Raw genomic sequence first — 24,359 nt, forward strand, 5'->3', positions numbered from 1 at the left:
CCATTTAGACTACAAAATTAACATTAATTTCTCTTATGTCATTACACAGAAACAGACCCATCCCGTTATTCCAATCTATCCACGTATCTCCAGCTTCTGTGTTTTCAGTGATTATGCTAACTTGATATAAGCACAATTACCATCAACATATATACTTACCCTAAACTCTTCACTGATGCAACTCAAAAGGTTTGCTTTAGAAAGTTAACACAGACTGATGATGTATTCTGTACTTTCTTAATAATTACATATTGACTGTATATACTTTGCATATTTTGTCCCTCAAAGTGCATTTTTTTTCATTCTCCTACTGCCCCTTGATTCATCAGTTGCAGGCATATAGAAAAGTAAATTCATATTCACATTAGCAACTGCATCTGAGTATTCTCCTTGGATGAGATGTAGTCATTGAAGGAGCTTTTTGTGGCTTTGAGTATGGCTGCAACTTTGTGACACAAACAGAATTGTATTTGCTTCTAAAAGACAAAGGATTGAATCCTTTACAGGGTCTTGTAGGATGCAAAAGGTACCAGATGGCTTTCTGCCCACTATTTTTCCTTCCAAAATGGTGAACGTGGTTAGACTCAATGTCTTGACCATAATCTTGATATTGCTTCCAACCTGGTAGTTCTTTCATTCACTGAAGTTATTAGTGCTAAAATATAATATGCAACTATTTCACACCTATTTACCAATAGAAAAATATTTCTCTGATTCTCCTGCATAGAGCTTCAGGTACAGTGTATGGAAGAAAGCCACAACAGAGGTCTAACAAAGCCTGAATCTTTGATGTACCTGGAGTGAATGCATCAAACAGCCTTATTTATGTCATTAACAGCTTCCGAGCAAATACTTCTTTTTAGAATTTCTAGGAAAAGGAGAAAGTGTACCTAATAATTGATTTTACTGTGAGCAAGATAGACCCTTATCCTGGTAGCTAGGCTAGGGTTTATGGCTAAGGTCAGCCATGGTTCTGTATTGTCTCATCCCTCCTGCTCTTGTCTGCAGAACAGAGGCTAGATAAAAATATTTAGGCCAGTATGCATTTAGCTTTTCATTCCAATAATAAATAACACTGAACCCAGAAGAATGTGAGAAGCTGTTTAATCTGATGAAAAATATAGCCCCCCCTCCCCTTCTCTTATTTATTTATTTCTTTAGAGCTTTCTATAAGTGTTCTAAAAACGTTAAAAAAAAACAAACAAAAAAAAGCAAAAAAAAAAAAAAACTACTTAGTTATTAAATCGAATCTAAATCTACAGCTAGAGGTATGCAAAAGAACAAAAGAACTCTGAAATATTCATGTATTCATATATAAAGAGCAAGTCTATGTAAAAATTATGTATTTCCTGAGACAGGGTCTGAAAAAAAACTAATTTAGCTGTGTTTTCACTTTTAAACAAGTGAAAGTATTAACATCTTAGAATCATAAAATTCTAATCCCTCATTGTTGAAAATATTTCCTGAAAATACAGCCTAGAGTGGTTTTGTTAATGTTTTTGTTATATTTTCTATTTCTAAATAAGACTGCTGTTGTATACTGAAAGTGTTTGAGGAGGTATATTCACGGGAGGCATGATAATGAGATAAATCAGTCAGGAGACAAATCCAGACTGTTTGACTGCCAGCTTGTGTCCAATTTTGTGCAATTAATATGGCATACATTTTCATATTGAAGCTTAAACTGTTGTATCATTAATAGCTTAATTTTGTTCTCCTCTGTCTGAAGTAACGATGACCCGTTGAATGTTGTCATTTTACCCAAACATTAGCCAGACAGACAGAGAGACAGAAACGTATTGCTATCTCTGGCAGAATTCAGACCATCACAAGCTCATTAATTCAAACACTCATAATGAGGGTCATTGTAAAGACTGATACAGATACAGCTGCTCTGAACTTCAGACATTTTTTGAAAGAGCCAAATTCAATATGATATATGTAAAAAATTCAAGTATATGCCTAAGAGAGCAGCAGGAGAAATTTTCTCATTCTTTTTTCTGAGATCTGACATCAGCATATAGATGGTTTCATCAATTATTGAGACAGGGACTAAGAAAGGAAAAGGGAATGATTTGGGGGCTTCATTTTTTGAAGTTTGAATGTAAAGTGCTCAGACTGAATCAGAGCTAGTATGTCTGAATCTTTAGAATTAGCTGCTTCTTTCTTATACTAGCTCGTCTTTGTAACACTAGAAAACCTTAAAGAGCTGGTGTTTAAAGTGTTTTAATAACTTTTGAAAGGCTGGAGTGTATCTTTTACACAATATTATACATGAAATAACCAATTCCTTTTTCATTCTATAAATATCTGTGTATTGGAAAGAGCCTTAATACCTTGGTCTTGCATTAAATAATTACTCCCCTGTTAAAACAGTAATTGTCTTTAGATAGTCCTGGACATAGAACTGTGGGATGAGGTCTTCCTGCTCCAGTGAATGTTTAATTATCTATATGGCATGGAACAGTGCCAGCAGGGCTAATGGAGTGATAGTGGTGAATAGCTGGTATGGAGGCAGGAGGAACTAAGGGTCATATTATAGTCTGAATATTAAGTACAACAGAAAATTGTGCCCATATCTTCTACATTCTGGATAAATGCTCTATCCACAGGGATTTTTTGTTGTTCAGTAATGAATGTCCTATCTGGTTTTAATCAGAAGAATGACGCTGGTCAGTAAGTTTACTGTTGAAAGTATAATTTAAATCAGTAAATATCTTAGTGCTGATGAACTGACATTTTTTTCTTTTTTTTTTCAACAAAATCCTGTTGGAGAAAATGTTCTTGAATGCTTATTGTCCCACTCTCTTTTATTTTGCAAGTTGTTCAGGTGCTAACTGAGCTGCCTCCATTAAAGCACCACTCCCCTCTGAGTATTCAAGAGCTCTTTTGTCTTGCTTAAAAAAAGAAGGGAGGGAGGAAGGGAAAAAAGATTTCTCAGTTGCAAAACTTGACAGCTGTCAGCTACCTTGATGGGGCAAAATGATGATATATTGCTTCACTCAGTATCTTACTATTTAATTGTAATTAATTATGAAAGAAACTACAACTCTTCAACATGAGTGCAAATATTTTTATTTGCAGGCAGATGTTTTGCATGCTTTATTAAATTTTGTGTATTTCATACCATTCAGTGCTCAACTAAAAATAGCTATCAATCTGTACTTACAAAGAGAGTGTTTCATGCAGTGTGAAGCACTAACATCATATTTATTTGAGGATAGAACATTATGTTACCCTTCCATTATGTAAAATATGTACATTTAACAGTGGAATTAAGGATCTATTTTAAATATAGCAGTTGCTAAGCAATGTGCTAATAACAGAGCTCCAACAGCTTGGAATATTTAGCATTTTAGGACCTATGTGTTCATTTTTATATTATTACTTAGTTTGCAAAATACAGTAATCAACAGGGAAGTTTGTAACTTGCTTAAGCAATAGACAAAATTGTTTCTCAGTTCTCTTATGGATCTTCATCTTAATAATATTTACTAGGTACCTTTTTTATGTTTTGATATGTATACAACACTATTATTTCCTTCTGCAAACTGTGTATGGGTAAAATGTTACTTTGGTGGTCCCAAAGGTGTGCTAGGTGTGAAAGTCAAAGTAGCGGCATCTTGGTCTGCTCATGCCCACTGTTGAGCAGTTTTCCTTCGCTGCAGAAGCCTAGAAAGATAGAAGAAGGCATCAGCAAAGAGATGTACAGAACTATCCTAGTTCTGAGTGGAGGTAGACTAACACCACACAAAGTGGTGCCTATGAATCCCTTAAGATGCCCCTCTCTATCAAGTATAGAGGAAAGGTTTTGACAACACTGGAAGCAGTGGGAGTTTTGTCATCTAACAGTTCTACCATTGTTATAATGAGGCCAGAAGTTACCCCAAAGTCCTAAATTTTCTTGACCCTTCACACAGATGATTTTCTAAGAAGAGATTGTCTGGGTACCTACCATCTTCCCTTTAAACACAGTTGTGCATGTACAACAAAATATACATTGTGCAACTCTGTAGCTCCCTGGGGATCTTCCTGGGTAAAATATATACTCAAACGTAGTTGCCTGTATCTACAGAATCCTGATTTCATGAGACCCTAAGACTTTCCCCTATTCAACATCTATTTCACATAAATATATTTTAAGTTTCCTGCCATTTGCTTATATCACAACATTTTTAGAATTTAAGCTAAAAGCACTTGTAATACAAATATCTTTAAGGAGAGTTGATTCCCTGAAGATTCTTAGAATGGAGGCTGCTCCTGTATAAGCACTTGTATTTGATTAACCACTTAGAAAAAAGGAATAGATTAATTATTAAAATGAGTCCTGTAGTGCACCTGAGCACTGAGTGAGTTCTGACTCCCACCAGCATCACAGGGGGGAGAGCTAAGGATGCTCAGAATCCTGCAGGATTGAGCTGCAATGAGAAAGCCAGAGACTTGTGGTACAATAACTCTGCTGTTTACCCAACAGCATAGAATCATGGAATTTAAACAGCAGTTTGAGGCAGTTTGTTAAAAAATGAAGTAGTTCAGTCCTGGGCTTGGAATCACTGCAGTTCCCTTTTCGCCTATTAGCCTTGCCCAGCGGCCCATCTCAGGACATGCAGCAGTTTCTCTGACTGCTCAGCCATGTAATAACACTGAAACAAAGGCACAAGGACTTGCCCTGTCACGCTGTAAAATCGTTATTCACTTGATAAAACTGCAGTAGTGCCACTGTACTTCACGCCTTGGGCTTGCCCAGTGCTGCCAAGTGGCCGTACTCATTACCCAGTAACTTCCCTCCCGGAGTTGATGTGCAGTAGACGCAGTCCCCAGGCTGGCCCTGGCCAGGCCTGCGCATCGCCTGCCCCAGCTCAGTGTCACAGCTGCCTGCACACAATGCTCCGTTCTGCTTTGCTGCCTCTGTGCTTTGCTGTTCTGTTTCCATTCACCTTGTCTGTCACCTCCAGGCAGCCTTAATTATAACATCTTTGAAAGCTTAGCCAACAAGAGCTGAAAAGTGTGCTTTAATTACAAAAATCTAAAACATAATTGCAACCAAAACACAATATTTGGCAGTATCTTCTGGAAGCTTTCTTAGATGTTTCGGTGTCTCTTATCACCAGTTTATTCCAGCCAGAGTATTAGACATCTACGGCTCCTTGTGCCTATCTATGAGGGCTGCTCCAAAGGTAATGCCTCCTATTTTATTATGTTGGCTCACAATGTCAGAGATGGATGTTGGTGGCCAGGCAGTAGAGTTTGAAGCTTCCCACCAATATTCCATTACATTTTGATGCTGTGTGACAGATGGCAGCAGTGGGGCAGTGTGACAAAATGGTGTCTGACACAGACATGCTTTTGAAGCAAAGGTATGTAATGGAATTCCTCTGAGTGGAAGAATGGCACCCACTGACATTCACCAATGCTTGCTAAACATTTATGGACACCAAACAGTGGATGTGAGGTGGGTGGGTGGTGTGTTTTAGAAATGGTAACAGTGATGTGAAAGAGAAGCCACGTTCTAGATGGTCACACAGATTTTTATGATTACAGCACACAGGCTCTTGTTCAGTGCTGGTAAAAATGCACAGCTAATGTTGCATGGTGGTGACTATGCTGAAATAGTGTTTTGTATCTGAGAACTTGGCCTGTCAAAAAGTGTTCTCAGGCTGTTTGTATCTATAGTAGTTTCCATGGGAAAAAAATAGGAGGCATTACTTTCAGGGTGATCTTTGTATATTTTAGAAGCCTTTTGTAGCCTACTACCTGCATTTATTCATATGAATATCACATATTGATACAAAGGAAAAATGTCTTAGGTGGTTGTATGCTAGGCAATTTACAAAATGCTAGGCAATTTAGGTGTTTCACTTCTCATCCCATCTGTTGAAACACACATGGCTCTTTGAGGATATTAGGTATATGAAGTCTGTTTCTCCTTTAGTCTTCAGTCCAGCCATCAAACATAAACTTTTTACTTACAATTTCCCAGAAATAGCTGAGATTACCAGCATGCCTATGGTAACGAATATGCAGGGTCTTAGGCTGAAGCATAGTGTGTTGAACTTCACACACTTGTTGTACCAGCTGTACCTTACTTAAGTACCAGTTTTCTACACACTTGATTATTAGTGTTATTAACGTTATCTGTTTTTCTCTTGGGTTTATGTATGATTTTGTTATTGATTTCCCTCAAGCATTGCTGGATTTTCTACATTGCAGGATGGTTACAACTACTTTACTGTTACCTATTTGAGGTCCTCCAAAGGACAAAGTGCTGTGCCAGAGGGCTCTAAGTTAGGCTGAAAAAAAGTTCCCTGAAACCTACTTTTTTGAGGCACTGAACATTGTATGAAGCAGCCTATGAACTTGGCTATGATATTTTTTATTAATGGAGTGCTTCTAAATGGGGTAAAAACCTACTTAAGGCTTTAATAAATCTTGGGAATGAGCGGTTGTTTCAGAAGTTAAGCTCACTGCCATTACCCTGTAATGTAACCTCCGGAGAGGCTACCTGAGACATGTCAGTGCGCTGTGCCTGCACTCTGCAGCTGGCTCTGAGAACCAGTGTTAACCTCTCCCACTCCCCTGACACATCCAGATTATTCCCATCAGAATGAATTGATGAATTAAAATATCATAGTTAATGGGTATTACCTCAACACAGAGGGCCAAATCCTATTATACTGTGCTACAGACAACGTAAATAGTGTTTGTGTAAAGGATCCCCACCGGCATGAAGAGAAATGGAGACCTCTACCACGAGGCCCCACATCTCCCCCTCCCCAGCCCCATCGTTGCTCAGCAAAACCTATCCAGTTCTGCAGCTGTTTTTCGTGACCAAAGGATAATGGAGTCTGGCCCAAAGAGCTTCATAAAGAGCCTATTAGCAGCAATAGGAAGGCTCTCACTGACATCAGTGATGTCGGTGACAGGCCAGCAGGGGAGGTGGCTTGGCTGCAGGGTCGTGCTGACAGCTTCAGAAGAGGTACTTGGGTGCTTTCTCCGTGCTTGTGGTACTTTGATCACTTTTCACCCTAACTTTTTTCAGATTACTTTAATAAGTACATTAGGTGGGTTATACAGATTACAGTATGTGTTTCACGTTATTTGATATATTATTCACCAACAAATATAAGATAAAAAAGTAAGTCTGCATATAATTACACACAACTGCTGACTGACTTATAATTAACTTTGAAAAATTACTGGTTTAGAAGATATTATAGATTACAATTTTAAATACAAAGAGCTTCAGAATAGCTCTCATGATCAGTGAAAGTACAAGGTATTCAGTGAAGGATTAAATCCCTAAACTGCTAATCAGCTCTATCTCCTGTCTTATCAAATTGTAAATACATTATGCTGTATTAAAGTATGAGCATGCAGCTAATTAAAGCAGAGCCTGAATTTAATATCAGATACTCCCACCCGACATAACAAAAATGTTCTAAAGACATACATAACGAGTGCTAACAAATGAAAGCAATTCTTTTTAAAGTGATGCTGTGTTTATATAGCAGGCTTTTGTTTTCATTTCAGAGTGTTTTTTTGTGTTGCTGTTTTTATTTTTAAGAGAAAGGAGAGAGGTAAACCACTGTGTCTTTCTGGAGAAACAAGTTGGGGAAGACATTAATTCTACTTGGTCTGCAGCTGTAAGCCCACAGCAACCAACCAAGGGATTACAACCAAGGATCTACAAATAGTATCTGGATGACATCCAGATAAAATTTGGTTCAATTATTAACATTGCAAATAGATTCTGATGTTAACTGCTGCAAACCAAAAGAAGTGTTCTTTTAAAAAGCAAGAGAGCAAACTCATCTACATTGTTAAAGTAAAGCAATAAAGGAAAGTAAATGAATATTCAGTGAAGCCTATCTGAGCAAGCAGAGGTTCAGAACCATAATTGAGCATCATTTACAAAACTACTCCCTTTAGTTGTTTTTTTGTTTGTTTCAAACTCAAATAAAGCAATGTGATTATAAGGAAAGCAGAAAACACATACACACACTCACACATTGTTCAATGAAACAAACATACAATGGAGCAGACAATACCCTGCATGGAACCTTTCAGCCAAAGTTAGTTTTGTTTTTTTTTTTTTTTTTTTTTTTAATTGCTTTATGTAAACCTCAAAGATTTTTATGCCACTTAAAAATTTTCACACCCAAAAGAACTCAGACCATATGATGTTATTAATGTGACATTAGTGTATTAATGTGATATTTATGTAACAAAGACATGCATTTTGTCAAAAGCTATGCAGTTCAGTATCACAGAAAATCCATGGCAGGAAGCATCTTTGGGATCCTTTGCTCTTCCTCTCCTCTCCTCCCCATTTGCTTAAACATCTCTTACTTTCAGAAAAAAGAAAAAAAAAAAATCAGAGATTTACCAATAAACTTTTGCAGGCTTTTGGTAGGGATACTGTTGAGATAAGGTAGAATTACTACGTTGTTTGATCAGTCTTTATTTTGGGGCTCTTTTTTTTTTTTTTTTTTTTTTTTTTTTTTTTTTTAATACACATGGATCAGAAAAGAGTTTCTCCCTCTGCACTCCAGCACTGAATACTATGTCTCAGTTTTATATACACAGAAACTTTATCTCACTTGTTCCATTTAAATGTGTAACAGTTACTGAAAGTCAAGATCATTCCAGTTTGAACTAAAAAAGGTCTCCTCTTTACTCTTCCCAGGTTAATTTGCTGGCATTTGGAGTGATTATTTATAAAGTATTTCGACACACTGCAATGTTAAAGCCAGAAGTTAGTTGTTATGAAAATATAAGGTAAGTTTGCCATTTAATACTATTTTAACCTTATCTTTAGACAGAATAAACCCAAATGTGAAATTAAGAATTCAAAAACAATGATTTAAACTTCTGGAAGATTTGCAGAAATACTGAAGTGGTTTTCTTCCATTGTCTTATACTTTTGGAGGTAAACTTTGCAGTCTTTACTTCCCCTGACCAATGCCTCATGCAGGAACACTGGGCTCGTGGAAAATGTGTGAAAAAAAAACTACATGAGGTCCATGTCAAACAGAGGGTAAAGGCTGAGGGGAGGGTTAAAGTAGTAATCGTACCTTCCACAGTCTCTATACAAGTCAAAACATGCCTGAATTGGGACCAAAATATTTACCTTGAAGTAACAAGGCATAGAGAAATCTTACGATAAGAAAATCATGCCATTTTTATTTGTAGTAAAAAGTCCACAGAAGGACATTGTGCTTCTATGGTGTTGAGGAGAGGGGGGTTCCTCTCCAGGATTTTTACTTTGCATGCTGTTATGATTTTTCCATCAACTCACTCTCTTTAAAACTGATTTATAGGAACCTTGAAAACCGTTTGTGCAGGAAAAGCTGAAGTGTACTACAGGGAACATTGAAAACAACTTACTGTTTGTGTTGCTTAGGAACACTCCTGCAGTTTCAATGCATTGCACTAGATTTATAGTTAGGATTTAGCAATTGTTTGATTGATTACTTTCTCTTATTCCTTACCCTTCATAGCTTCATGTGGTGAGCTGGTTTTAATGAAGTTGAAAATTATTCATTTTCAGAGGAACAGTGCTAAAAATGTCTGTTGTTCAAAGGAAGTCCTGCAATGACTGGGCTAAGAATGAATAAGAAAGTAATCAGTGGTTTCATTTCCAAGACAACATGCTGCAATTTGCTTGAGTCCATGAGCAGGGCTTTACAGTTTGTTGAGAAAAAAATAATAAAACAAAAAAACAAAAAAACCATAGCCAATCAGTTCCTGTAATTTTAAAGCATCAATACAGTGACCCAGGGAATATTTGAGAGTGTAAGTGTTGTAAAAACAAAAATATATTTTTAAAAAGAAAAAGAATGAAAGCAGGAAAGTCTAGGTTTACAACTGGCACCATCTTCTGCAGTGAACCTGAGAGGCAGCCTAAGAACCCTTTGATGTCATGCACATGTACTGACCTAAGAACATACTGTGCATTTTTCTGGGTTATTTTTTGAGGAGGATAAGGGGGAGGAGGAAAAACGAGTGAATGCCTCATAACAGACATATGTTTTTCCTTGGGGAATTGCACTAACAGTAGATTTAAATCAAATCATATGGTGCTGCAGTACACCAGAGAAAACATATCTGAAGATTAAAGAAGCCAGTGTTTTAAGGCCCTCCAGTTTTACTCTTTTGCTCTTCTACAGTGATTGTGTGAGCTTATTCATGGCACAGTGCTACAGCACACCCTAAAGAGCAAGCCATGCATTTTCACTTCTCAGGCCATCACAGAAAATAAATAAATAAATAAATAAATAAATGCCTAGGCAGCATTCCCTATGCCAAGCAGCAAAGAAAGGGAAAGGCAACATGTTTGCATTTGTCTACATTTCCCTAGGTCCTGTGCACGAGGTGCTCTCGCTCTCCTGTTCCTTCTTGGAGCTACTTGGATCTTTGGGGTCCTACATGTCGTCCAGGGCTCCGTGGTTACGGCCTATCTGTTTACAATCTTCAATGCATTTCAAGGGATGTTCATCTTCATCTTTCTTTGTGTGCTGTCCAGAAAGGTGAGTGTCCCCATGTTCACGGGGAGTCACAGGGGCACTTAAGTGTGCCCTGGGCAATGCCCAGCCTTGAAGCAAATCCTAGTGTGGACTGGTTGTCAGAGCAGGAAGAAACCCTTGTGCCTTTCATGGGGATGGCAAGGAAAGAGGGGAAATACTGCTATTGTCTTCTGAGGCATCGGAACAACTCCTCTGTTCTTACCTTTGCACCTATGTTTTTCAAAAAAAAAAAAAAAAAAAAAAAAAAAAAAAAAAAAAAAACAAAACAAACTTACAGAAGATGAAAAAATGAACTTGTAAAACTCATCAGTAACCAGATGTAGCAAGGCAGTAAAGCTCACTTCCATTCGTTGCAGTTAGTAACAGGATTCACGCTCCCAGCACAGTTTTGAGATTATGCTTTTTTCAGTGTCCTGTCCTGCAGTCACAAGCAACCCCACCTTAAAATATCTAATGTAGTGATTCATACACAATTAGTTAAAACATGTAAAGATATATATAAATATTTATATGTAAATATATAAATTTATCTATTTATGTTTGGATTCTTTTTTTTTCTTTCAGATTCAAGAGGAGTATTATAGATTGTTCAAAAATGTTCCTTGTTGTTTTGGCTGCTTAAGATAAATAGAAGGAAAATCTGCATGAGCATCTTGGTGGAAAAGGGGAGCAACCTAGATCATGTCATTATGGATATTACAGGAGAATGTGGTATTGTACAAGCATGAAATGACCCAGTGAGCAGGCATATCTCTTAAGTGATTTACTGACTGTTTTTGTACATATGTGTGCATTCATGCAAAGCATTTATATTACGCTGTATACAAGCAGCATACAAAACAAACTGGATTATTGCAGAACATATATTAATGAAGACTGAGGAAATAAGCAAATTTCTAAAGGAGCTCAGGACTTTTCATGACTTAGGTTTTGTTTCTGATATTGGAAATATCTCCAGCTCTTGGAAGAGAAATATCAAAAACCAGCTAGCACTGCTGATTTTATGAATCACTTGCTAGTGGAAACATACTCACTGTCCTTTTGTAGTACTGAGCTTCTTACATTCAGTGGTGTAGGACCATCTGCAGGGAATGGGTTCCATTAAAAAGTCCATAGATAAAGATCTGCTTCAGCACAGACTTTTGAAAACATTTCTTTTAATTTAAAGTAGATTAAAAAAGGAATTTGTTTAATATTATTCTCTTATCACTCTGAAATATATATTTGTATATTAATCAATTCTTTATTTTTATAACTTTTAAAGAATAGTTTAGATCTAAAGGAACTGAGGTCAGATCTGATGCAAGAATGGTATCAGAATGGGACAGCTGTTTTGTAAGTGAAAGATTATTTTGTGAATACTTTGAAAAAGATCTGGTTCCTGTTTTATTTAATTGCCAAAAAGACTGAGATCTGCTAAACTGGCGCTATGATTTGGGAGGCATTGGGAAGGAAATACTTTATCAAGTTTGTCACTTGGTAGGGACATGTGGAATCCAGACCACATCCAAGCAAATGGAAGATCAACTGAAAAATAGAGTGGTAGAATTCACCTGTGTAGAAGAGTACAGATTTAAATTCAAGGTCATGTGCCTCCATAAAATTGTAATTACAGCAGTTTTCTCTATTTGTAGCACCCTTGAGTCAACCATTTCTTTTCCTCCAAGGTTTCTGAATTTAGAACATTTATCCTGTGTTTATCCCTTAAGAGCAGACACATCTACTGAAATCAGAAAGAAGTTGTTGCGGTGCAGTCTTTGCTCCATTAGGGCATGAATGTGTTAATCAGCATTTTCATCTGTGCCATCATACTCATATTTGTTTTAAAAGTATGCTTTAATTTCATCCTTTTAGCACCTAGGTAATGTGAAGCGCTGAGCCTCATTCCATGTTGCCTTCTAAGGAAGTGTCTAGGATCTCAGAAGAAGCCGTTTATTTTTACCAGTCAGACACTGTAAATACATAGTTGTTAATAATTCCCACTGTTGTTTTCTCTGTTAAAATAAAGTACTACTCTGAATTTTATTTATATTAAAGGAATTCTTTTTTTTTAGTAATGGTCAGATTTGTTTGGATTTTATCTTTCTTTCCATATACACAAGGCTTGCATTTTATGTACAGCCATGATGTGCTTCATGATGTGTATTCCATGTCTCTGTCAAAATTTTGGAAACCACAAGAGGAATCTCTTTTTTTCTGGGGGGGGGGGGGGGGGGGAGGGGAAGGGAAAAAAAAGTATTTCAGATGGTCCTTTGAATGTAAAATATGTGAATAAACTGAAATGCTTAGCTTTCACATTTTAACATATTTCCCTTCATTTAAATAAATACAGTGGAAAAATTCTCATGGTTATATATTATTTGCCCTGAATTACTTGCTGTATTTACTTTGCTACTCTGTATGTTCCTCCAGGTTTGCAAAAATGCAAATATTACTCACAGTATTTTTAGAAGGATATCTATTAATGCATCATTTTTTAATCTCTTGCAGAAATGTAACCTATAGTAAGACTGGCTGGACAAAGTAGTATCTCTAACATAATGACTTTGGCATGCTTAGTGCAATTGAAAAAAGTTTTCTTGGAAAGAAAATATGTCATGAAGTGTTTAGGTTACAATAGTCTTTATAATGAAAGAACATCTTTTATAGGAAAACTGTGCACTCCAGTATCTGGGTCAGATCATCATTGAAACTGTTTTCCTTACATGCAAAGATGAGATTTATGTTTTAATAGTACATAAAAGCAGATAAGCTTTGCTTAGATTCATCACCTTCGAGCCTGAAGGATACTGTAATTGTCCTCCCTAAAGCATGCAGATATACTGATGAGAAATAAAAGGTTTATTTGTCATAGTCCTTACTAACACCAGCCCTAGCCCAGCAGAAAGAGAGGAGAAGACGTAATGGACATAAACTGAAAAAAAAAAACAAAAAAAAAACACAGTGATTTCAACAAGACACCAGAAAAATCTTATTTAACATGAAGCTAATCGAGGGTTGGAAATGTTTTTCCAGAGATGTTGTGAAGTTGTGCTAAAATCTTTGGAGTTTTTAGGACTGGATAAAGCCTCTAGCATCCTGATCTCATACCTGACCCTGATTTGAGCAGGAGTGGGGATGAGATGACCTTCTGAGGTCCCTTCCAGCCTGAATTATTTTATGAGCTTGGGACATTAAGTATCAAACTGGAAAAATAACAGTTGGGCATGAGTTACAGGCAAAGTAAGGAAACCTGTGCTCAAGTCATCCATCAGCTGTACAAATTGCTTTCCCAAAAATAAATGTGACCTATTTGTCAGATCAACTGGTAACTAGTTGGCTGGTTTGATGTGTTCAGCATCTTTGCAGACTGCATTATGGGGAATATGACATCTCTAGGTAGGGCCAGCAGGAAAAGACTCAAAACAATGATTGACAAGACATAAAAGTAAAACGTTAAGGTTTCACTCTGAAAGCAAGCACTTGCTGAAGAGAGAAATTGTTTCCATTAAACCAATCAAAGAGAAATTTGTGTTCAGTGTTGCATTTCAAGGTGTGCTTCAGAATATAATAAGTAAGGTCTGGATTAAAAATGACTGGTTCATTCTGAAATAATTATTTCTTCAAACAATAGGATGTGTATTTCAAGGAAAAGGCAACATTTTAGAGTTAATTATCATCACAGCCTTTGGGAGTTTCAGTTTGGCAGAGCTGTGCTGATGGCCAGCTGATCTTTACCTGATGGAATGAAGTATGTAGGTACTGACTGCCCAAAGTGGCTTCAGACTTTCCTCTGTTCATCAGTTTTCATAGTCCTCAGGACATGGTGGTGCCTTGAAGTCAGGAATTTGTATACTAATGCATCTTTTCAACTAGATATTCAAAGGAATGTCATACGTGGTGCCATTAGGCAGAAGGAGAAAATATTTGCAGGGCTGGCTCTACCAGATGTATCACACACCAATAATACCACCTTTTACATCTTTATCTTGATATTCCTTTACAGCCCAGCTCAAAACCACACTCTTGGCAGGTGCCTCTTAGTCCTTCATTTTTCTTTGAGAACTTCAAAAGATAAGATTAAAAGCTGAAACGTAACTTTCCTTTGAGTTAACAAGAGTTAACAGGAGGAGGGGGAAGGGCCTCGAGTCAACATCCTCCTGTGTTACTCTTTTCTCTGGGTTCTCATGCATTCAGGACACACAGCATTACTGTGCTGTGAAATTACAAAAGTGGAGATGTTACCTCACCGAAGTCATCCCCCAAAGCTATTTTTATATAAAATTAAGCCTGTAAGATTGCTACAGACTTGGAAACAGCTGGCCATCTGTGCAGTGATACTCCATTTAACCACAACCAAAACATCAAGTGCAAATGTGTGAAAGCATTTTCACAAGTTGCCTGGCTCCCTGCCAGCCCAGCCCTTGTGGCCAATGCTGTGAGCAGCCCCACCTACAGACAGCAGCGGAGTGAAAGACCGTGGTGTCTTTCTCAGACTCTCAATCTCCATGACAACCCATTGAACAAAACCATATGGAGAACCAAGAGCCCTCGAGCATCCAGACTTTGCCAGGAGTCATATACGTGGCCACACATGGTACCTGGAGGACCTGGAACTGCTGCTTCAAAACAAGCCTCGCGATGTGACTAACTGAGAGCACCATAATTCTGTCAGCTTTACTGTTACACAGTGCAATTGACAGCAGCAATTTTACTAGGTGGAAAAAAAAAACAACACCAGAAACTGAAGGGAGAAAAAAAAGAAATAAACAAAAAGTAGCAGTAACAACAACTGCTGAGAATGTACTAATATTTTGCAATCTGAAGCCAAGTGAAAAGGTAAAATAAATAAATAAAGCACATAAATTATCATGACACTTAAATATGATTATTGACAAATTAAATTTATGATAATAACACATTGGTTTTCTTCAGGCCTTAGTTTTAAATCCTCACAATGTAGGTCTGTCCTTCTCCAGGAAATCCTTCTCCAGAGCTGTCCCTTTAAATTTGGCAGAAGCTGTGCTTGTATAGAAGTTGCTTTACAGCTCTGTTTTTTCTCATCTTGCTGGTAAGTACTCAAATTTTATTGTGTTTACTCTTTTGGATTCCCAAGGAAATAGCATATTTTCATCAGGTTTCATAACATAGGGGAGTTTTTCTGTTTTCTGAAGCGTTGCTGGATGTTCTAATTAAAACCAGCTCTAAGATTAGCCATCAGTCTTCACTGCAGTGCAACAGGCACATCTCTCCCATGTAAGCCTTTGTATTTACCATAGCTATTTGTATAAATGCTGTAGTCATCTCTGAATCCACGTAAACCTAACACAATTTAAATTAATTTTGAAAGAGTTTTGCAAGACACTGCTGAATAATTTAGTCAAATCCAAGATGATTACAACCAGTTCTTTATAGTAACTAAGTAAGTTAGAACTCTCATGCAAAAGGTTTTTCTTGTTGCTGATTTTAAGAGGCAATTCTGTTTATACTGTAAAATTTTGTGGGAAATACTTGGATGCTTATATCCATAAATCAGTTACGTTTTAGTCAGGGTAGGGATGTATTCCTCCTGTGTTTGGCCCATTATTATTGCAACTAATGAATTGAGTTAGAAGCAGCAATCTTCAAAATCCCTTTCCTCTCTCTTTGAATGTTTCTGCAATAAGCAGACTTCTGGCACCACCTTGGCTTCTGATGGGTTTCAGAAATAATTGTTGATGATACAGTAAATTTGTTTTCTATCCCTTGTGCTTAAATCCCAGTCTCACAAACACTCATGCATTTGCTTGGTTTTATGCACGACTAAGTCTTTGGCATTAATGAGACCGCTCATGTGCATAAAGCTAAGCATATGTGCAAGTGTTGCATGATCAGGGTCTTACGATGCCAATTTGCAGTAATAACAGATTTGCATAAACTCATGATCCCAAGCACTGGGCTCCCTGCTCATTATCAATAGTGAAATTCATTTAGCCGTTTCTCATTCAACGAAGTTGTGGGTTTTGTTCATTTTTGCTTTTTTTTAAGGTGAATTTAAGGATGGTTTTCTTGTCACTCATGAGTTATTGCTGATTTCATCTCTATTTTCTGTAACATATATGGGAGCAGTTCACCCTGTTCACAAATGTACAAATGCCCACCTTCCCCATGTTATCATCAGCTCATTCATGCTAGCGTTGAAAGATCAGATCACACTTCTTAAGCTGAAAATATGTTCCTTGTTGGATAAGAAAGGTGCAGAAATGCCATGCACAAATTCCCAGCTAGGGCTCATCAAGTTCCTGTGCATAAGTCATGGCTTCTGTCATCAAGGGGTTAGACCCGAAACTAAATTAGCAGCAGCTGTAACCCATTTGGAATAGATGCCAGCCAACGGAGAGGCAGGTTGAGCATCTCTTCAGCAGGTGGTTTGCATAGAAGCAGAGAAAAGTTCAACTCTTTATTTTCAAAATCAATGGTGCACACAGACCTTCTCTGAATGGATGGGGCAAGTACCAATGAGAATGTACAGACCTTTCACAGACCCTCCCATCCATGGTGTACCCAACTCATATGCAGTTGTTTTCTAGCCCAGTCTAACCTGCAGAGGCTGGAAGGAGTGCAACATTTGACTTTGTAGTGGGGAATTGATCTTAGTGCTGCAAATGGCAATGTTTGATGGCTGATAAAACAAAGGCTTGACTGTCTGCTAGCTCAAATGTATGAAGTATTCAAAGGTTCATAGGGCAGAGTAAATTCATGAACAAAATGGATGGCAGAAGAGTGATCATCCAGAAAATCACATGCGTATGAACAACTGAACTTGATAAAAAGTACAGGGGAAAAAGAAGGCAGTGTCATTTTAAGAAGGAGAAAAGGAAGAAAAAAAAAAAAAACCAAACAAACAAACAAAAAAAAAACCACCCAGATTTATGGATTATTGGGAAAATGAGAGAAGCATCAAATAGTAACAGCTTCCAAGGATGTCTCCCCTGAAGCTAAACAAAATTGAAAAGTCATCAACTGAATCTTAAAGCAACTCTCAATGATGTTCTACATGCTACCTTTTTAATGAATGATTTGTATGCAACACTTCTAGGCTACAAATATTACGGGTTAGTGAATCAGACAGCACTATCCTGAAGAAACAGCAGGAAAAAGTTTACAATAATAGAGCAAGAGGGAAAGATCCTGTGGTTCTGCTCAGCTTCCATGAAACCATGTAAGCCTCTGAGATTTATGTATACTATCACTTGCTTTGAGTGAACTTACTTGATTTTTTCTCTTTGATAACTATGACTTTCTTTAAAAAAAAAAATTATACATATGTATATGTGCATGAGATACACAGACTACAAGCTGCAAATGAATCATAGAATGGCCTCGGTTGAAAAAGACCTCAAAGATCATCTTGTTTCAACCCACCTGCTGTGGGCAGGGTGTCACAGGTTACCCTAAAATCTACCGGCACCCATGACAGGGGTATAGACGGCCTGCAGGGCCGCTATCCCAAAAGGAAAAGAAAACAAGGAAAGAGAAAATAAATACAGCGGCAACGATCTAAGGAGGCACACTATTTTACTAAATACTATATCGGAATACAGAATAGCACAATATAATGCAATATAATTGGAATTAAGGCTAACAAATCAAGTAAAATAAGAGAGAGTGAGTCCCGAAACCGAGAGGCCTACTGTAACTCTAGGCGAAACGGCTGCAACGCTCCCACACGGCTCTCCCCCTGGCTGGCAGGATCCAAGAGAGCGAGTCCAGCACTGAAGTGAGATTATATAGTCCTGGTCATATGACTGACCGTGGTGCTCCCTGGGACATTCAGTCTTCTTTCTGTGAGCAGCAGATTCGTCAAAATTATCTATGCTTAACATGATGTTATGATGTGGAATACTGATAGCAAAATTACAAAATTGCAAAACCATGACACAGGGTCACCAACCACTAGACTAGGCTTCTCAGATCTTCCTTCTGGATCTGATCGCCTTAGGTTACAAACATCTCAGGTGCATCCTTCTTTGCATGTGTTATCTGCACTGAGAAGGATGATTGTGCCATTCCAGCTACTTGAAGGACCAAATAGTTAGATTCTCTCAACTGTGTACTGCCTACAGCCCTATTGGAAATGCTTACATATTGCATGGTTATTTCATGACTATTTTTTCCTCCCCCAGATCAAAGTTCAACCAGTACTGATGGAGGATGTTGCAAGTAAGTTTTGCTCTGTCTTTTCTGTGTACAAGAGGTGCTGGTGAAGGGCTTTATGTAATGACAATAAAGAAATAGTATCTTCTCCTGGGCTTGTATGGTGCTGTAAGGGAACTGTTGAATCAAGGCCTGATCACCTGAGGCAAGCACTGAGTCAGCCCTGGGAGCACAGGTGAAGGCAAATCATAGGTGTGACTTCTCCTAGACCCCATTTAAGGGTTGACTGCCTCTGAGGAAGGATTTTTTTCTGGGAATTGCTTCTTTTGGAGTTCTTCTGTGAGCCTAGGACATGGGTGAGTATTTTCATTTATTTTCGATTTTTGCTTCATATTGTGATAATCCTTCTAGCTATGTGAACTGTAGATAACCAGCCTAATCACATCACTCTTGTATATTTGTTGATTATACAAGTGAGAATGCATGCTGACTTTGGAGGCCTTACCTGTCAGATTTTGCAGATGAATATTAGTTGCTGCTTGCTAAAGAAAACATCCTCTCCAAGAAAAGTCTGTGTTTGGGTCTCCCCTTTCCACAGCAGGAAGGCAGTCCCAAACAATGCATGGAGAGAGCAGAAAATCTGCCTGCTGTTGTGGTAAAAGCAATGGTTGAGCCAGAATCAGGTTACTTTAGGTGTTTGCTGAAGGAAAAAGAAAATGGCTGATAACAATACTGAATTAGCACGTGGCTCCAAAAGCACACACCCCTTAAGGCAGGAAGCAGTTGCTGTGCTCTGGGAAGTTGGGCATGACTTGGTCCTGGTGGAGAGCCCTACCCAGTAGGCTACCAGTCTGCCCACTGGGCTGAGAATCTGGGTGCTGCTGCTGCCAAGCAGTACAAAGCAACCAGGAGGTCCCAGGGAAGGCTGAGATAAAGTAGAGGGGGGAAAAGTGATGTTGTTTGTAATAAAGCCTCTTGTTCTGTATAACATGAAAGCATGTTGTATGTGATCTGGACCACTTGTGACTTGAAGAGCGCTTCTGTGGATTCTTGAGATTTCACAATGCTTTACTTTAGTAAACCTAAATTTCAGATTGTAACTCCCACATCTGTCACTAATGAGGGTAGCAAAACTTTAGAGATTTCTGAAAGACATCTGGAACCGCAGAGAGCAAATTCTCTGGAGGCCAGCACAGGAGGAAGGTATTAACCCTCTCAGTGCTGATGGTAAACCAGGAGTGCCAGCTACTCTTACTGAATAAGAGTCTGTGCATACCTGGAAGTCTTACTGCAATTATTTTCAGCATAACACAGCTTCTCCACAAGCCCAAGGCCCTTCAAAGTATAATTACAAAAGTAACACACAAAGAGGATGCACTGTCCTAGGCAGGCTGGAGCAAGCTGCAGCTATTAAGTACAGGGGTGGAAGTGGCAGCCCAGCTCCCATTGTGTGCTCCATCTGAACGGAGCGATTCCTGCTCCTCAGACAGCTCTGCTCCCTGCATCTGGCTATTGTAGTGCCCTGGCTTGGCTCCTGCGAAGTAAGCGCTTGTGACAGACAAGACCACTGGTCTACCACTTCTTTGTTTAAATGGGTTCAAAAGTTCTCCGTTTCCTGACAGCTTTTTTTCCCTCTTTGTTTTATACCAATCAGTTAATTTGCTAACATCACCCTCCCTATCTTCCGATCTTAGGCAAGCTGGCTGGGTTTATTGGTGTCTTTATCGTGCATTCCAGCCAGCACTAAGGAATGCAGGTCGGGAGGGAAAGGAGGAGGGACAGCTCTTCTGAAACAGTGAAGGGAATGAGGTCGGGGCAATGGGGCAGGCAGCAAGGGTGGAATTGCAAAGAAGGGAGGTACTTTAAAAACAAATTCATGCTGCACTAATCCAACTGCTGCTCAGCTTTGTCCTGCTCTGCATTCTAGAAATCTTTTTTGTCTTCCTTTCCCTCTTGTTTTTTTTTTTAGTTCTTGTTTTGTCTGTTATAAAATCTTCAGGACACAATTCTATTGTTCTTACATGCTTTACAAAGTGGTATGGGTATTCCACATGACATGCTTTTATTAACTTCCTATCAAGGAGTCTGTTTTGTTAGAACTGCTTGGAAGTGGGAACATTTTTCATAAAAGATGATGGTTAAGTTTTGAGACCACTTTGCATTTAGGCAGAATTTCTGCCCTAACCAACTACAGAGCTCTTTAAGCTCTCTTCACTAAGATTTACGGTTACTCCAGATTTACGGGATTGTGAATGAATACCGAATGCAACCTTTTTCTTCATTACAAAAGGGACAGATAGTTAGAAGAAAAATACTCACTGTGCAGATTTATTAAAATAAAATATTGTTGTTTTACTTTGGTATTTTGAGCTTGTTTTCTATGAGTGGAATAATCAGGGATGCTCATATGTTTTGTTTTTTTCCACTACTCTGGATGTCCTATGTGAGCAAGACAGTCCTGCTTTATCTCTTATAATGTTCTTCCAGATCATGGTTGATCACAGAGGCATGACCATGAGGAAACTTGCCTTTACTTTTGCCAGCCGCATGCCAATCGATAGAGAGAAATCCATTTTCTTTCTATCAAGCACTGAAGAAGAAGAAAGGGGCTGTCTTGTGTGCATGTGTCAGAGTATACAAAAGTTTAAAGTAAACTCTTTCAACTAACTCTTTTTACTGGCAGAACTTTCTCTGCCTTCTACTGGCTGAAGGGCATTGTAGCTCATGCAGTAAAAGGGGAAAAGATCTGCTAGCAGAGACTGTTTACTTTGAGCTTCTATTTGTTTTGCCTCCACTCTAGGAAAGAATGCAATATTTCTACGAAACTCTGATTATTGTTGGGTTGTTTTGTTTTCCCTTTGTCTGACTTGAGCACTGGCAAATATCTCAATTGACAAACAGGAAACTGAAGGGATTCTAGTCTCTGTAGGACAGAGACAGCAAGGGCGGCTGCTCTGAACTGATCCTCTGCGAGTGAATGACTGTCACCTGCCAATAATCCACTTGCTTAGGTGCAGATTTTCAAACTGGGGCCACTTAGGCTCAAGCACAGGCATTGAAATCAATGCCCTGACATTCAGAAGTTGGTAACCCACTTCGGCTGCTAATTTTAGAATAGAATAATGTACATTAATGCTGGACTGTGAGTTTAGCTAAGCAGTTCCCACTTTGAAGAGCAGTGTTTAAGATTCAGTTTCCATACCGCTGACACCACACTGATAGAGCAGGTGCATGCCATAACCAGCACCAGCTGAGTGCAGGCACCAGGAGGCAGCAGACCCAGGATGCTGCAGGTTGCAGCTATTGCTGCCTGATGCCATGACACAACACAGGCCACTGCTTCTAACTGCCTGCCCTAAAGCAGCTGGAAACTGAGTTTCCAGATATTTCCTTTGTTACCTACTGTGGACTTCGAAAGTACATGTGTGTGCTTTTGCCCTGACTGGATGAGAATGAAACTGAAGACTTGGAAAGGGTCATTTGGGTAAAATGCTCAGTGCAGTGATGCTTTTCAGGGTGATGTGGTACCTGGCATTTTGTACCAGTTTTCCATATGTAAGAACAAGGTTAGAAAGGGAGAATCATCTGTCCTCTCAGCACAGAGGTGACAGCAGGAAGGCAGTTGCCGTTGTATGTGTTAGATCTAGTGTTTCTGAAACGTTTCCAGTTGCTTGATAATGGAGCAAGGGCTGTTTTTCCCTCTTATTTTTTTGTTGTTGTTGCTTGCATTTATATTGTCCTGCCACTGGGGATTAGCAAAAAGAGCAAGAGAATAGAAATGAAGAAAAATGAAAAGCTGGGACTTCTTTCCTCCACTCTCTTAGCTGTAAATCTTTATAGCCAGAGTCAGGTTCTCTGGTGTTCTCAGTTGCAAAGTGCCAAGGATGGGACAGGCAGCTTTCTTCTCCTGCCTTCCCCTGTCTAGCTATGTTAGGAGACTAAAGCTGATACAATGGTATTTTTGAGGCAGTTTGATTTGGTGGCCATAGCTGCTTGCTGACCTTCCTCTCTAAACTACATTGCAGAGGGCTTGAGCATCACTGCAGGCCCAATGTAAAGGCTCTGCTCTATGAAGAGCTGGAGGCACCTGCACGGCCTTAGATCAAGTTGGGAGATAGCTGGAAAAGATGCTGAGGAGATTGTGGGTCCTGATTTAGGTGTTTGGCATTTAAAGTGCTCCTTGATATGCCCCGGGCTTCTCTAAGATCTGACCCTAAATATTGATCTGGAAAGTGGTAGATTTATTTTGGCTCTGTAAGCTCCATTTCTCAAGATGTTCAGGAACATAGATCTTCAGAGCCAGAAGGGATTAAAAACTTCACCTCCTGTGTAATGAAAAACTAAGAGCCTTATCCAAAAATGTTTGCCTCAAGCTCCTAGCTGGTGATGAGATATAGCAGGTCTCTTAAAATTCCAGGATCTCAAGAATTCTTGCCCATTCAGCCCCTTTTCCTTTCTCAAGTTTGCTGCAGCTCTCAAATAAAAAGCTCCCAAAAATATATATGTAAATGTGGGGTATTTTACAACATGCTTGTGAAGCAGGCAAATGGGTTAGGCCTTTGAGGAAGCATGAATAGGTTAGGATTATAATTCATTGTAATGTCATGGCAAGCTACAATTTCAAAGGCGTAAGTCCTCCATTTTGTAGCCAATAAAAAATTTAAAGGGACAAAAGCCCAATTTGCTTTATAATCAATAAAATGTACAACTTCTTTATCTTATTAGAAGAGGTTGTCGGTTGCAGTCAACCATTGTCAACAGGCTGTTTGATCTATCAGTGAAACAAATCATTATGAGGAACACAGCTCTGCTGCTGTGGTTTTGTGGTGTTTTTAATGAGGACTGGAAATACTTCTATCCTATTACAGGACTCAAAAGTGAATTTGTGGAGTTGTACCCCTGCTCAGGGTAGAAGATTGAGATTTAAAGTGATTAACTACACTATCCCAAGAACCTCAGTGAATTAAGGACTCATTCAGAATAGAGTGGCTCACTATCTCTATGAGTGCATTTGAGCTAGGCTGTTGTTATGTGCTGGGCTGCTTCAGCCTTACCCTGGAACTGCACAGGATGAGGGGCACACACGGCTGTTCTCAAAGGGGCTACCCAAGGGGAACCAAGATTGTGTGCTGCTAGGAAGAGAGAGAAAGAGGAGAGAAAGGAGAGAAAGAAAAGAGAAGGAGAGAAAGAGGAGAATATGTGACAGTGTGTGGGGGGAGGTGAGGGGCTACTTGGCAAGTGCTTCCCACTGTGGTTGTAGCAGTTCCTTCATTTAGTGGCACTGGACCCCCACATGTGTATTTTGTGCCTTCATGTTCTTTAAAGTGTTGGGCTATATGTGTGCTGAAGGTGACTTAGGACAGGCTGAAACTACAGATATGTCTACTTTGGGTGCATTTCCCATTAGGAGCCCCCCAGGGCAGTCCTGCAGCACAATGATCCACAGAGATAAAGTGGGGCTTGGCTTACTTCCATCCGGAGGGGAAATGTGGATCTCACAGAGGAGGGGTGCCCTGGGGTTCAAACCTATTTGAGCTTGAGATTGGAAAATCAGGATAAAAGCTTCTGTGAAAGATATTGTCTGAATTCAAAGGTGATGCTAATGGCAGGCATACCCTTAGGTCATATAACTCCTGAAATAAACTACAAAGTAGCCTAGTAAGTCAAGGAGAACAGACTTGCAGCTCCTCCTCCACCACAGACTGCGTTTTTGGCACT

The 24,359-nt window shown here is 38.9% G+C and overlaps 1 protein-coding gene across 6 annotated transcripts in view; it reads left to right on the forward strand.

Annotated features, from left to right (window-relative positions):
- Positions 1–12,907, forward strand: part of ADGRL4 (adhesion G protein-coupled receptor L4) — a 161,144-nt gene extending 148,237 nt beyond the window's left edge. For all 6 annotated transcript variants that reach the window (XM_072343658.1, XM_072343659.1, XM_072343664.1 and 3 more), the window contains 3 exons: positions 8,687–8,778; positions 10,361–10,529; positions 11,091–12,907. In XM_072343658.1, coding sequence (XP_072199759.1) covers positions 8,687–8,778; positions 10,361–10,529; positions 11,091–11,153 — 324 coding nt within the window. In that variant the 3' untranslated portion in view covers positions 11,154–12,907. The remainder of the gene's footprint in view (positions 1–8,686; positions 8,779–10,360; positions 10,530–11,090) is intronic.
- The last annotated feature ends 11,452 nt before the right edge of the window (positions 12,908–24,359 follow it).

The sequence above is a fragment of the Excalfactoria chinensis genome, chromosome 8 (assembly GCF_039878825.1).
Source record: "Excalfactoria chinensis isolate bCotChi1 chromosome 8, bCotChi1.hap2, whole genome shotgun sequence".
Classification (NCBI taxonomy): domain Eukaryota; kingdom Metazoa; phylum Chordata; class Aves; order Galliformes; family Phasianidae; genus Excalfactoria; species Excalfactoria chinensis.